General features: G+C 41.3%; 1 protein-coding gene across 1 annotated transcript in view; it reads right to left on the bottom strand.

Annotated features, from left to right (window-relative positions):
- The window catches only part of TMTC2 (transmembrane O-mannosyltransferase targeting cadherins 2), a 241,826-nt gene that overhangs the window by 139,936 nt on the left and 85,515 nt on the right, over nt 1-16,375 (bottom strand). The window contains exon 2 of the mRNA XM_066591489.1: nt 14,618-15,188. Within this exon, the coding sequence (XP_066447586.1) occupies nt 14,618-15,188 (571 nt within the window). The remainder of the gene's footprint in view (nt 1-14,617; nt 15,189-16,375) is intronic.

Below are 16,375 nucleotides of genomic sequence, written 5' to 3'. Positions count from 1 at the left end.
GAATTTCCAAGATGCAGAGATACAGACCTATATTATGCAAGTGCCAGGCGGTTGGAGGCTATCCTCTTGGTGTTGTGTCTGTGCTATATCTATACTACTACTTTGTGACGGTTTTCCATTATCCCACCATAGAATTTACTGACTATGGACAACTCTCCGCTATCTTTTTTAAATTGTCCATTTGTTTCCTAAATACAATGTTTTCTTCTTTGAAAGAAGAGCTATTTTCACTTCTTTCAATGAAAATTTCATACCATTTTGCTATTTTAGAGTCTGTGTAACTCCTTCACCTAGCCGGCTACCCTGCTGAATTTGACAATAGATCTGGCAGAGCAGCGCTCTGTGGGCGCTCTCTGCTCTCACCTGCCCACTCTCCGTGTCAGGGCACTTTCACGTGACAGTATTTGTATCAGTCTTTGTAAGCCCAAACCAAAACTAGAATCTACAGAGCAATTCTGATGTGTGTTTAGCATGCATGTTGGGGGCTCTTCCAGGATACATGCTAAACATAGCCACAGGATTACAACATCCAAATGGAAGCCAAGAGTGATTTGATAGGAAGGGCCCTTTTACATGGAACAATATCATTCAGAAAACATTGGATTATGCCAATTCGAATAATCATTCAAAGTAAACACGGCCAACAAGTAAACAAAGTCATTAATTTTATGCAGACATAAAAATATCATTCGCCAGTTGTTCCAAGTAAACATCGATCGTCCAGTCATTCACTGGTACAGCGCCCTAAACGCCCAACGATCAAGTGAATGAGCGAACGCCAAAAAACATTACAAATAAAACTATTATCTGTATTTCTAAACTAACTGCATTTTTAATGAAAAGACTCAGTGATCTTTCACTCAAAATATTTTTTTGCTCCATGTAAAAGAGCCTTAAGCCACTATGAAAAAAAAAAAAAGGATGCAATAACATAGTAGGACATTCCATTTCATTGGTGCGGTATCAATCAGTAAGAGCACAAAGATGAAATATAAAAAAACGTAACGTTTAATAGTTATACTTTGAGAGAGCAGCTTCTCACAAACCAATAAAAAGGAAGAATGGGAATAATCTCAATTAATGGTAAAGTATCTAATAAAAAACATGCTTAGGAAAATAAAATAAAAATATTACAATGGGACCCTAAAGGTGACAAACGGCACTGTTGGCATCAGTCACAAGCACCCGTACTTCCTGGCATATACATAATGAACAATCTCCATCTATCAGATTTGCTCTTCTACAGATATTTCTTAGCCAGTTGTAAAACCAAAAGATCTGTCCGGTTCTAAAGCCCGATAAAGCCAACAATAATGCTTAATAAAGCAGAATCAACCTTTTTTTTATCACTCTAATGCAAGAAAATCCTACAGCTATTAGAAAGGTAACTAGAGACTTAAAGGTTGAATATCTGAAGGAGTGCTGAAGCAGCATCAGAGCCTTACAATAAGAGCTACCTAATGCTTACATCACTTGTAATCTTATTTAGAAGGGGAAAGCAGTTTAACAAGCTTACTAGGCACTTCCAAATGTAGCGCCACAAGAAGACACATTTCGTACAAGGGAAAGATTTCTGCAGGGTCTTATGATCGTCAAATGCCTCCCATTTGACGCGCCATAATCTGGAAATTGATCGTTCACAACTGTATTAACAAAAAAAAACCTGAATTTGCCACGACCCTAAACAGAGAGTTTACCAGAAATAACCAATTAGGAGATGAACGTGCTGCACTTCAATAATAACTTTATAATGCCCGATGTGTCATAATAGTGGATACATACATTCCAGTCCGTTTGAACACTAGACCTATGGATATAGTAAGTATCAAGATTGACAATAAAATTTGCCTTTTGTGACCGTGGCATATGAGACAACATTTTACAAAGTCATTGTGAACAGCAGGACTGTCGTATTATTTATACTTCGCCTGCTCTAATGCAAGCCCAAATGGTCAAATTACAGGTTGTCCGACTGCTATAATCTAAACTGAGACATCTACAGACGTGTATCTACAGAGTCAAATACTCAGGTAGCAAAGGCCGTGTGTAGGGTCACTATAGACTGTACAGCGAATGAAATTAAGGGCGCCGACGCCAGTGGGGAAGAAGCTCTGTGGCCACTGCGGAGCTATGAGCCCACAGCGCCAGGGGTTTGACAGCGGGGGGTGGGGAATGACAGGGCCGACACTGGCAGGGAAGAAGGTCTTCGGGCACTGTGGAGCTACGAGCCCAAAGCAGTGCCACCTTCAGGGATTTGCCCACTGGGGGCTTGACAGCAGGGGAATGGAGTGGAGGGGGGAACAGACACCGCCGAAACTGGAAGAGCTGATTATGCGGTCCAGCCAATCAAGTTGTGGGCATTGGTTTTGGGCGTGCATCTTGTTTCCACCCATTCTTCTGGTAAAGACAAGATACAACATTACCGATCTCTTGACATGTATGTTTTATTAAAATACTTGTATTCCCCATGAAATAATTATGGATCCCCTTTTTCATAACGATCTTTTGTCGTTGCTCAGTTAGTCTTCCTGAATATTTAGGAATAAACTGACAACTGGGTGTTACCATTTCTATTGTCAAAGGAGCATGTCCCTATAATGTCTGTTGACATGCCCTATTAATAACTGAATAATAAAAGAAGCTAGTGTGGCCATCTTTGTTTCTGGAATGCGGGGTTGGTCACTTTAAAGGGGATTTACCAGAACAAATTATCCCCATTCACAGCCAAAATCACTGCCAACCTGGAGAACGGGTCTCCCATATCCTCATTCCCGTCACTGTGGGGCTGCTTCTTCTCCAGCAGTAACAGCACTCTGAATGAGGAGCTGGCCGAGCACGCATGGTCAGCACTCCATTCACTTTCAATGGGACTCTCGAGATACCCGAGCAGCACCCACTCAAGTATTTCCATAACTCCCATCAAAATGACCAGGGCCACCACTCTTTGCAATGCTGTGGGGCCTAGAAGTTGGTCTCCCACCTTTCACATGTTAGGTTATGATTAGCTTACTTGAGAAATGGTAAAAATAAAAGTGGGTGTCGTACAACGGCCCTACCAGGTAGTATTATTACACTTCGGTCTATTAATCCATAATGTTGTCATGAACCAATGGACACCCAGAAAAGGGGTTAAAGGATGCATTTCCACCATAAACAGTAATTGCCTAACCCCAGAACATGTCATAAATGCTTGATTATGGGAATACATTCACAACTTCATGCTGGCTGCTCTCCCCATAGACATCAATGGAAAGGTGGCTGCATACACTAATAGAGTACCTGGTGTCAGGTTGTATCTTAAAGGTTTACAGCCAATTTCCTTGAAAATGTTGCTATATGGACTTGTAGGGATGGAAGGAGCTTGCTGCTTTCATATGGAGAAGGAACAGCTAGAGCCTTTTAAATAACATTTTTCATTTAAGAAAAAACACAAAATTGTGAAAAAGAGTTTCAGAAGGAGAAACAATTACATTTTAAAAATATTAAAAAGTGGCAGAAAACCTGTCTGCCAAGGCTAGCTGAACATATGCAAAGATACATATGAAACAAGTCACAGGAGATGTGTTCGTTTACTTCTGTCCTGCATTTACCAGTCAGCGATGGCACATTTTCAAACTCCTTGGCTAACGTAAGTGTAATACCAGCCAAGCCACAAGTAAAGTCATTGTAGAACGTAGAATTGAAGAGTGGGAAAAGCATTCCATCTAGAAATGTTACTAAACTTTATTTTATGGGCTTGGCACTTCTATACTGATGAACGCAACGCAAACAACTATACTGCACCGTATAGACGTGTAATAGACTTACCATTTTAATAGAACATTCAAGTATTGTAGACTCATTCATAGCGAAACCCGATGTGTCTTTAATGAAATCTCGTCTGCTGCAGGGAAAGGTTAACTATTTCACCCAAATTAAAATGATAAAACCATACTTTACATAGCTTAGCCTCCCACTTACTGAAACATGGACAGGTTTCTCACTAATTAAAACCAGATGTGATATATATTGTATTTTCTAATCCGTTTTAATTTTTTGATTGCAGGTCTTAATTCTATTGTCTATGCACGACTATGGGGGGGGGGGGGGGAGAAGTGGGTGGCTCACTGCCTGAGCTGCATTCACAGAATTCACAGAAAGGGGTTTTACAGCAGAACTATTCACAAAATGGACAGGAAATGACCTATTGACTTCTATGGGAGAGTGTTCCACATTGGTTTCCACAAGTGTGCAAGAAGAATCGATTTCCCATAGCATGCTATGAGGGGTATTTGCTGCAGATCCGTGGTGTGGACGCCCACAGCAACAATTATTTCCGCAGCAAATGTCCGCCCATGACCAGGAGGCCTTATGCCCCATTTACATACAATAATTATCGATCAAAAGCGATAACCGTTGTAAATCCTCCAATTTTTCACACTTCGGCTAAACGATGATTTTTAGGTGAGCATAAAATCCATCCTTCAGCTGGAGATCTGATAGCAGGGACTGCATGTGATGTTCTCCACAAGGAGGACTAATTACATTGTATTTAGCAAGCAGCCCCTCGGCAGAACAAAGGACATGTATGCAGAAAACAGACCACCTGCTCTTCTCTGCACACAGCTCCGGAGGCTAATTTACATGCAAATGAAGGTAATAATCTGCTAATAGGCATTAGTGCCTATTAGCAGATTATGCAAAATAATCGCTCACACTGTCATTTATCTTTTGAGCGATCATCTTTGCGTGTAAATGGGCCTTTAGTCATGCTTTAAATGAAACAGGAGTCATCTTGAAAAAACAATCCCTTTAATTGAATGAAGATCAAGGTAAGATACAAGGATAATGTCGTGCGTGAACAGCAGGATACAGCAAGAGAAAGTCGAGTTACATTATCAGTAGCCTGATAATGTGACAATTGACTACAGAACATTACAGTAATTGAGAACTATCGCCATGTAACAGGTTAAGATAATGTCATTTTCACCACTTCAGGCATCATGAATATCTTATACTGCACTTGTAATTGTGCCATCCGATAACAGATACATATGATGGGGATAAAGTCGTCCCCTCCAAGTACCCATGTAGTCTTTATCTCATGACCCATGCCTGCCTACTGCAGCAGAACAATGGACAACATTTAATTACTACAAAGCAACAAAGTTGTCTCGTTTAATAGTTTTAAAGATTGTCCACAGAGTTAATTAACAGTATAGTAAACACACAAAGCTACTGATTAGTTCATTCTATTAATTAGTGCATTAGCATATTTTACAATTAACAAACTAGACCTAATAATTGGCAGTTCGCTGCAGCGGGTAGGAGATTAGTTTAGAGGAACGGAGGAGATGATTGTTATTCTATCACAAGCCGGGCTAATGTGTCCTAATCTCCGCTGTTCTTTTCAGTAAAGTGGGAATAGGAATTCATTACATTTTCCTTCTGGCTGCCATTCTTCAGCAGATACAGAGAACACACTCTGTGCTCCACCACCGACTACCCACCGAACCACTTTTATATTTGACTCGTCAGGCACTGATCGTTAAGTGTTTCACAGGATTGTGAGTCGGGAGGGGTATCATCCCTGTTAAGGAGAGCACCTAGAAGGTGGGTGAGGAGACTTATAAGGCCATGCATGCTCCTCTGGGAAATATATGCAAATGAGGAACAATCGAGAGAAATACTATAGGATTACTGCACAGGAACTGCACCATTCTTGATGAGAATTGTGCAGCCTAACCAGGTTGCCCGGGCACAAACGAGCTTTTGCTTGCCCAAATAAGAATTGTGAGATTCCTGTCCCCTGTAAAAGGTCCATTAGGCTAGACAGTTTTAAAATGCACCTGATTTATCACAGTAGCTCTGCTGAATGATGTTGAATTTTGAAAGGGAATGTGTCATCAAAAAATTACCTATTATATAAATCACATTATTGCGTTGAACACATTTTTCTTCATTTTGGGTGATTTTGTTTTTTTTTTTTTATTTTCGGTCACAAACTAGATTTAATTAAAAAAATTAAAAAATCTGAAAATCCTACATTTGTCACATTTAACACACAACTAAAATGCCCTTTTACATGAAACGATTATTGAACGATAATCGTTTAGTGTAAACGGAGCCCATGATTGACCGCCGCTTTGTTCATAGTTCATTTTATGCAGGCATAAAAATTATCGTTGGCTCGTTGACTTATCATTCAGTTTAAATACCGATCATTCAGTTTTTCTCATTCACTTATACAGTGAATGTGAACGACTTAATGATTTCTTATTTGCATGAGCCAACGATCTATCTGCCTGTATAAACAGGCTGCCCATGTGAATGAGCTAACTGATATCATTCACTCGTTCAAATGAGAAATCGGCAGGTCTAAACGGACCTTAACCTTTTCCAATTCACTGTCTGATGTCTTCCAACATTCTGATTGAATGCTGTACAGCTCCAATGTCGGAAGATGTCCGGCAGGGTATTCTTACTGTGGATTACTGGCCGCTCTGTTGTCGGGGGCCTCTCCAGCATGTCACATACCGCTGTACTGGCTCTAACCAGCAGATGGCGTCATTGTAAAATGGTAGAAAAAGAAAGCCCCTTAGGAAACCCTGAATCCACAACTGGATTGCAAAGGGTCTGTGTGAAATGCAAACATGGAGAAAAAAAGAAAAGGTGGAGCAAAGCCTGCACGACCTCAACAAGACCAAAAGAAAAAACTAGGGCTATGAAAGTTCTATTAGTGCTCGGAAATAGAGGTGCTGCCCACCAGATAACAAACCGCCTAAGTGGCTAGGCAAGGAATTCATAGCAATAGTAAAAGTAACTTAAACTGTTCTCAGAGTCCGGCTTCCATGAATTATAAAATACAGTACTAGTTGTACTAAAAAAGACTAGACGTATATTTTTTAAGTTCACAGCTAATATTTTAAGACGTTCATCTCAACCGCAAACTCTTATGTTACAGGACTGCCCAGTACAACTAAAGTTAAAGCTGCTTGGATTGTCAATTTCAATTAGTAACAGAAAGCCCCCAAATCTCACCCAAATCTGCATCCAAAAACTTAATAACCATATTATTTACACTAACCTTTACAAGCCCATAACACAATACTCCGAAGAATTAACACCACACAGCCAGACTGGACCATCGTGCCGAGCGTTCTGATGTTCCCATCAGGTACACATAGGCCTTCCCAGGGGCACGGCTTGTCTACGCGGAACTACAAATAAATTAGTAAAACATGCCTTAGCTCACACAACACCATCAATCCTAATCTGCTCCGCGGGGAGCTTGTGACAAGTGCATGCCTCTGCATTTCTTAATGTTAAATTAGGCAGCTGCACATTCCTTAATTATAAATCATTTGTTTGACCCTTAAAACTCAGAAATGCCAGCCATATTGCGGATCTTGTTTGTAGTCTTCCGTAAAAAGTCATGCCTTGAAGCCATTTGTTACAGGATGCCCCTAAGAAAGACATGAGATATTGCCTCAACTGCTTGATAGAAAGTTCATTCAGATGAAACATGATTTTATCTTGGAAGTCAAGACTTAGCAGAACTTTACGTTAAAGGGGCCGTCCAATAGTTGACTAATGCGGAAAACAGGGCGAAGTAAAAAATGCTACCATTATACTTACTATTCAAATATTGCTCTGTACCCACTGCGCTGAGCGTCTTAGGTCCCCATTGGGCCTTCGTAGGTGCAATATCTCATAGACACAAAACTTGTCCAGGTCATCCAACTGTTGCCGGCAGCGAAAACACTTCACTCATTAAATAAATAAATAAATCTTGGTATTTGTATAGCGCCAACTTATTCCGCAGCGCTTTCAGGTAATAATTACTTATTACCCACCACCAAGCTGGGTACTCATTTTACTGACCTCGGAAGGATGGAAGGCTGAGTCAACCTTGAGCCGGCTACCTGAATCATGCGGGGATCGAACTTGCAGCCTTCAGGTCGTAGGCGAGAGCTTACACTCTGCGCCACACGAGGCTCATTAGGGATATATGGAGCTCATAATATCAGGAGCAAGATTTGCATGATGCAGTGAAGTGACCTAATTACGGAAATGTGTCTCTAAGGTCTAGCGTGTACATTTAGGCTACCTTCACACGGGCGCTAAAAATCACTCTAAATTTGTGCATTTTGAGACGCACAAATATGAACCCCATTCTTTTGAATTGAGCCATGCGTATGAGCGAGGTTTTCCTGCATGGCACCGTGATGCAGTGCGCTGCATGAAACAAATCACGGGGTGCTCTCGCATCGCACCACCCATTGTTTTCAATGGGACCGGCAGCACTATCGTCAGCCCCTTTGAAAGCAATGGAAGAAACTCTACGATCCTCTGCCATGGCAGCTGTGTCGGAGGAATGCTTTTTCCCTGAAGTGATGCGAGGCTGTTTTCCCATGAAAACGGCTCACATCCCTGGGGAATTACCATGGTGGGTAGCGCGATATGGGGGCAGGATTCAGAGCTCCATATCACGCTCGTCTGTGTGAAGTTAGCCTTAAGTAGTACTAGGTCTGGTTAATTATTACTATTTCTGTGTAAATCTTCCAACTCAGCAACATTAAATCAGCTGTATATATCTGACTTACTCCTCAGAAAAACTAGCAAATCACCTACAGCACTCACTTCATCCCCTGAATATTGCATTCTTGGGGGGAGGAGATTAATTTATAACAATGTAGATCTGTATGCAAAGCCAACATCGGGACCATTGACATAAGCCCCTTCAAGATATTCCAAACAAGCAAAGAGGTGGGCAGCATCAACAAGGTGCAAGAAAAGGCAACGTTTCAACCTAAGCAAGGTCTTTCTCAAGCCATAAACTGGTGAAACAGAACATCATATCCATGATTCGGAACATGGACATGATGTTCTGTTTCACCAGTTTATGGCTTGAGAAAGACCTTGATTAGGTCGAAACGTTGCCTTTTTAAACAACAAAACAATAAACATGTTCCTTTAAATTAAAGATTCTTTTCTTGCACCTTGTTGATGCTGCCACCTCTCTGCTTGTTTGGAATATCTCACTTACTGTATGTTTTTCTCCAGGACCCAAACAACTAAATTGTAGATGGACTATTTTATATATCTTCTCCAATCAGTTTACATCAAACGTCTTTGTCTTCTTGCCTTTGCTTTACGGATTGCCTAGACTGCAGGTTGCTACACCCTGCAGAACAGTCATGACATGCTACTGCAGCAAGCGGTGGGAACAACTGCCTTCTTTGCTGTCAACCACTGAGAAGGTACAGATAATGTGTAGGCCCAGGAAGAGGCAGATCCTGATGGGAGTTGGTGTATCTGGTGGCACTGATTCACCCTACACTAGGACAAGGTGCAGTGAGGCGTAGACAAAAAGGAAGGGTTGGCACCAAAAAGAGATAGTGCGGATGGTCCATAAGTATGGCCTACAGATTTTGTTGGACTGTGTAACAAGTGTACCAGAAGGTTGTTCCACCTGAGAAGAGCCAAATCAGACTTGAGCATCTGGCATGCTGGTGGATCAGAATTTGGGAGACACGATGTGAGTTAAGGAAAGATGTGCAGCGGGGTACCTGGTGCAGCAAGGGTAATCTCTAAGGGGAGCAGTTTTGCAGTTCCACGGCGCAAGGCCAGGCTGGCACAGTTGTCATTTGTGAAGCTCGGGCTAAGGAGTCTGGCTGTAGAGGAGACTGGTTTGCAAGAAGTACCATGCAAACTGAAGATACACTAAGCCTATATGGCTTCAGCAGCAGTCTGCATGTAACCCTATGTTAACCAAAAACAAACCCCTGTATACTGTCCAGTGTATGTAGCTGGCTAGGCTAATTGATACAGCATAAGAAAAAGTATAGCAATGTATACAGTTCAAGCAGGCGCTTGACATATAACAGGAGTTTTCCTGATGCACCTTAAAGGGGTGGTCCGAGTTATATTTATTCATTACAAGTCTATCCCCATGCAGTAAATAACTGGCATATACTCACCTCTTCTCACTTCCGCTGTGTCCTATGGTGCCGCTTGGTTCTTTGCTACTTTATTTACAAGCTGCAGGGCCATGTGGGATATCACAGGCACTGCAACCAATTACAGAGCTCAGCGATCAATCGCTGAGCTCTACCATTGACTGGAGTGCCTATGACATCATGTAAAGCAGACTAAGGCAACCTTTAAAAGGTGACGTCAGAGGGGAGACCCAGATCGGCACCAGGAAGCGGAGAAAGTTGAGTATATGCCAATAAAGTTATTTTACTGCATGGGGAACTTTTAAATGAAAATCTATAACTAAGATCACCCCTCTAACTTCAATCACCTGGAATTTCCGGCAAGCCAAGGTCTCTTGTATTCTTCTATCATCAATATAAACAAAAAAAGATTGAGGAGTTTGGTGGATACCCTTACATTGTACTTGTGCCTGTATGACTGGTCAACACAGCGATTCCACCACCCCTACCACCCCCCAATATGACTCTGTCCACAGAGCCCCAATGAACTCTGCACAATGGAACTGTAGGCAACCTCTTCACTTCTATGTGGTGCCACCAAACATACATTATAATCATATTATGAAGACAACCTAATGTGGAAACAATGCAATGGGAGAACACTACATCCGATGGAGCATGCCATGATTGTTTTTGTTAGAAATAATTAAATCCGAGATACAGAGCAACACGGTAGAACCCTACCGACTACTATAGGCTATACAGTATCTCATACAACCATGAGGTTGTACAACTCTGTAATACATCCATGTGCATCAAGCCTTTATAAAGAAGGGGCACACATTCTATAGCTATATTAAATACAAATTCTTCATACACGCAGTTAGTTGCAGTGTAACATATGGCTTTTCGAGAGATGACAGCAATAATCAAACCAACTGAGCACACAATAACCATCTGGGTAAAGCAGGGTGTTGGATACAATACATTACTGAACCAAGGGCATGTCAACTCTTTACCACCTGATACTCCGAGACGGATGACACCGAGTCATTAATGCACAGCAGGACCTGTCATTCCTCATCCGCTTCTTATATTGCTTTTCCAATAACACGCTTGCATTGTAGTTAAACACCCATTATACACCTGCCTTAAACCAGAAAACCTGAAGATTCCTATAATTATGGGTCAGGCACACAAATGCATTTAAGTCAGAAGAAACTCATGTAACAAACCCCATTGTAGTTCTCATCTTTCACAACGGAAAATATTACATGTCCGATACGACACGATAAGCGGGTCGGGGACATTAGATCCGTATTTTGTCTTGTGTCCTTTTCAGTGACTATTAAAATGAATCAATAAGGAAAACAAACACGCTAAATGTTTAGCCAGATGTTAGCATTGTGTTTTTGGCTTTGGGCATGGTGTGGAAAACATTGGGAAGGATCCAAGATAACTGCGGGTAGGAAAAGGGGGATTACTAAAAGATGCAGCCAGGAGAGAGGAGAATCGAGGCCAGGAGAGAATTAAGGAGATAATTAACCCATTCAGCAAAACAAGGATTTGCAAGAAAATTCTAAAGCCTTACAAAACCCAATCAAAGGGGATTGCAATTGTCATCAGTAATAAGGAGGCAAAAGAGGGATGAGACACATTAAGCCTAAAATAAAAGCAGCTTTATATGTACTTAACAAAAACTCTATAAGCTACATTTATAAAATTTATGCAAATGTCGAAGATTTTTTCCATAAGGGCATCTTTCATGTGGGAAACATTATTTCTTCGAATAGCAGAAATAAAGCAGCTCTAGAGAAAAAGATAGCAGGGTGCAATTTAGTACCATGGAGGACTGAAGTGAACAATAGATTGCGGTCTATGAAAATGGCAATGAAAGACAAAAACTTGAGACTTTTTATATGTGAATATAACCTCATATTAACATAATAAAGAATGTATAGAAAAAAAAAAAAATCAGTAAGTGTCCCTGCTATTTGGGATGAACTAATGCAGAACTTTCACCATAATCTTTTGCAGCTCACTATCATTCAACTTCGAAATTTGTCTAGTATGATAAGTCCAACCTCCGAATATACTGTAGCTTGCATGATGGTTGAAGTAGTTGTAAGTTTAAGAATCACTGTAATCTTTGTAAAATCTTCACTAGTCAAACTAAAGGCGTTTTGTGGGCCTTATGTTGGTGACCTATCCTCAACATAAGGATAGGTCATCAACATCAGATTGGTGCGGAGCTTGGGGGGAAAAAAAGACTCTTGGCATCCCCACCAATGGTGGTTTGAAGAGGGTGCAGACAGTGCCGAACATTGAGCATCAGCAGTGACTGGTATTGCAGCAGAGTCCCATCCACTTGAATGAGACTGAGCTGCACAAAGGCCATATGACAAATGGACACGAGATCATAAGCCTCAAAAGAGACCACAGTACTCGCATGAGTGCTGCTGGCACTTCAAATGGCTGAAGAGTGGGCATTCCGGGAGTCTGCTTCTGCCCAATCTGATACTAATGAAGTTGTGTCTACTTGTCCACCTATCCAGTGGATAAGTCTTCAGTGTTTTAGTCCTGGAAAACCCCTTAAATCTTACCCATATAAATTAGGGGTTTATTGGTATATGCTGCCACTTTTAGGATTCCCCAACACCTTGATGTGTAAGAAGGTAGCATGGTTGTCCCAAACATATTTAAACACTAAAACCCAGAATTGCTAAATTCTAACATTTCCCATAATTTGCTTCTCTAAGGGATAACCAGCACTAAAAGTGTTTGACAGTTGCCCATTTATCTCCCTTTATTTCAATGACATGCATGCTCAATTGAGTCAGGCACAAAAACGTATAGGGCAACCTAGCTATGATCTAATACCTATGAAATCAAACCCAAGGGCTGACATCAAGGTGAACAGAAAACCGACAAGATGCATTTCTCCAATGTAATACTTTATTTCCCAATGAGGTGTACCAAGTAATACAATAAGGAATGGCAGAAGTTGCATCTGAAATATAGTTTATGACAAGATTTCTATCACGGTTCAAGTGCGCATCATACTCTGGTATGACAATCTGGTTTCAGTGCACAAAAGTTTCTCAAAATGACACCGAAAGAAGGTGTAACACCAAACAAACACTAAATGGCAGAACTCCATTGCACTTTTAGCAGCCACCATTCCTGGGTATTAACAGTGTTTTCGAGTAATCAGATACCACCCTGACTTACAATAGAGCCGAACAGCTTAACAACCAGATGTCGTGAGCAGTATAGATATGAAGCATGTATCGACACAATGAAAACACAAATGCAACTATGACTCACCATTAGATGACAGGAGCAGAAGGTGATGGTAAATGGATGATGAGGAATATAATGAAACTGGCAGTGAAAACTAAAACAGATGGCATGGAACTCAAAATAACCAGAACACACTTACCTGAACACTAGCTCTCCCTAATCTCTCCCTGACACTAGCCTCCAATACAAGAGCCCAATGTCCTTAAACCGCCTTAGGTTTCTTTAAAATACTGTCTAAAATACTATCCCTGAAAATAACAGGGCACTTTGACCCAGAGAAGAGGGTAAAGGAGCAAATGCTCTGAGCCAAAGTAGGCAAACAATGAAAGATCAGGCAAACCATAAACTAGCAAAAACAGCTTGGATTAGAAAACCAAAAAGCAAGACATACAAACTGGACAACCTAGACAAGGCTAGACTACAATCAGGTACCTGGAACTAGAAAAAGAAATACTAAATAAAACATATATGCTGCCATGGCTATAAAGCCCACACTGTAGAACCCAAAATTACTTAAGGACAGGTCAACCAATCAGACAATCCTCCGTGCAATGAGACCAAGCAGTGAGGTTAACTGATCCCCTACAAAAAGGTAAGTTGTGGGAGCTGTTGCATAGCAATGTCCTGACAACTACTTAGAAAGCAGGAGAAAACAATGTATCAGGATTTTTCTTACTAACTGTAATAAAAGGTAGAAACATACCATATAAAACAGGTGGAACAAAGATGGGATAAGAACCCAATGAGTCAAATAGAAGTTGAAAAAATAATGAGAGAAAACTTCTGTTGTGTCCTCAGGTAGACCAGCCTCCTCCTCGACACTCATCAGGTATATTACTAGTAATTATTAGGAAATTATAGTACCAGTGTTTCTGGTGGCACTATGCACCCCACAGCTCTACCACATGCATGTCACACACAAAGCACTGTTACATATATTGTTCATCCCATACAACAGGGATCGGAAGCAGCACAGCACTGGAGATGAAGGACCTGTGATGACATCACCGTCATGCTCTGCCCCTGATGACATGACGGTGACATCACCACAGGTCCTGCATTTTTGTGCAGATTACAGGTGGACTACAAACCCCCTGTGGCCTCAGTTGCTATGGATTACTAACAAACACCTAGCCGAACAGTGGCCGTGTGTGTACAGGACCTGTGATGATGCCCCAGCCATGTGATCAGGGGTGGAGCATGTAACTCCCTCACCAAGAATGAAGGACCTTTGATGATGTCAGCATCATGTGATCAGGAGTGGAGCATGCAAGTCCCTCACAAACCCACTCACTACTCACTCACGGACGGACAAGTCGTTGTTAGTATTTTGATTGGTGGCTATATTAAACATACGAGTGCATTTTAAGGTTGCAACCCCTAGGTTCACTTACCTTTAAAACAGCAGAAATTATCTCGCTGATTTTTAATTTGTGAAACACAAAAACGTCGTAAACAGCAGACACTGCCAGAACAGTGACTCCTTGCTCTTTCCACAGCATGCTGCAAGCTGCACACAATCCACTAAAAAAGATCCAGCACCAACTACTTAGGGAATAGCTCCTGGTTGAACAATGCTTAATGTAGCATAGTAATGAAAGTAGAAAGAAGAGTCCAGCTCCCACATCTGCTCGTCCTACTATTCCAGCAACAGCTTCCGTATGGATTGGATGAGATGCAAATAGGAGGCCAGCTAAAAGAGTCCAGCATCCACCGCCGAAGAGAGCTTTACAAAGGTTAGTGAAAAGGCCTGACACGGCTGAATGCAAGAGGATGTTCACAAGGTGATAGCTCCAGGGTTCCAGACCTCCGATGATGTAGTTAAGGCGAAAAGACAGAGTGCATAGTGGACGGTACGACTTATGGCTGCCGCTATGAGTAAGTAAAGTCCCCCAAAAATCATTGAAGAATATTTGGATCCACGGAGTTTCTGGAAGTAAATCTTGATTTGTTTTGATAGCCCGGCTAAAATAAAAAAGAAATCACAAGAGAATTAGTATATGTGTAAGCAACAAGTTCAATTCATTAGCATTATTACATACACTGTAGAGTTAATTAAAGTAACATACTGTACTAGGATCTAAAGGCCAGTCACCTGTCCCGTCTGGTTAAAGGGCTACTCCAGCTAAAACACTTTTTTCCATGCCTACCCCCCCTTACCCGATTGCCCATCTCACTCTGGTAAGCCCTCAGCATTAGCCAGCTGTGACTGACAGCTGGTCTGTCGCTGTTAACCCCTTACAATGCAGTGATCAATGTAGATCACGGAATGTAAAGCATTCACAGAGGGACCGTGCTGGACACCAGACAATGGCATCCAGGCCTGCCAAGAACTGAGATCACCATTATAAGCAATAATGCATTGCAGTACAAAAATACTGCAATGCATTATCATAGATGATCTGGTTTAAGTCTCCTATAGGGACGTAAAAAATGTGAAATAAAAATGGTCTTAAAACGGCAAAAAAAGTGGTAAAAAATATGTACCCCAATTAGGTAGCAAAAAAGCCCTCAAATGGCCCTGTTAACAGAAAAATATATTTAAAAAAAAAAAAATCATAGCTTTTGAAAAGTGGAGATGAAAGTTCCCCCCCCAAAAATAATGTGTCCTTACGGACAAAATAAGTCTCGTCATTAAGGGGTTAAAGACCACTTCCATTTAAAAATGTAACCTACTCCTATACCTGCTGAGCGGTGCACTTTGCATGACCCGCTAAGGGTTGATTCACATTTTGCGCCTTGAACAAATCAATCACAGAATATGCAAATCTTACATGCGGCTTTGCTCTAGATTTTGCCCTTTATGAAGGCACAACCATACTGCATCCAGAACACGTGAATCAACCCAGGAGGAGACGATAAACTGTACAAACATCTACTTTGAGCATATTTGCAGCCCAGACAAGTGTAACTTTCAGCCCCATCAACTGCTGGCTTGGCATACTATCATTAAGCAGTGCTAGCACTAAAACAGCCAGCGCTTTGGCAAGTGTGTGTTCTATCCCTGCCTGTAATGAAATGCCCTAGAGAAGTTTCCAGAAGAGTCTGTCGATTGTTTAATGCATTCAAAACGTCAGCATTAATGTAGCTCCATGTTCAATCATACATTTCTCTTCGTTAGACTGAAATGATGTGTTTATCAGTATTTATCT

The sequence above is a fragment of the Eleutherodactylus coqui genome, chromosome 2, assembly GCF_035609145.1.
Source record: "Eleutherodactylus coqui strain aEleCoq1 chromosome 2, aEleCoq1.hap1, whole genome shotgun sequence".
Taxonomy (NCBI): domain Eukaryota; kingdom Metazoa; phylum Chordata; class Amphibia; order Anura; family Eleutherodactylidae; genus Eleutherodactylus; species Eleutherodactylus coqui.
This window is presented reverse-complemented; position numbering and strand designations above follow the sequence as displayed.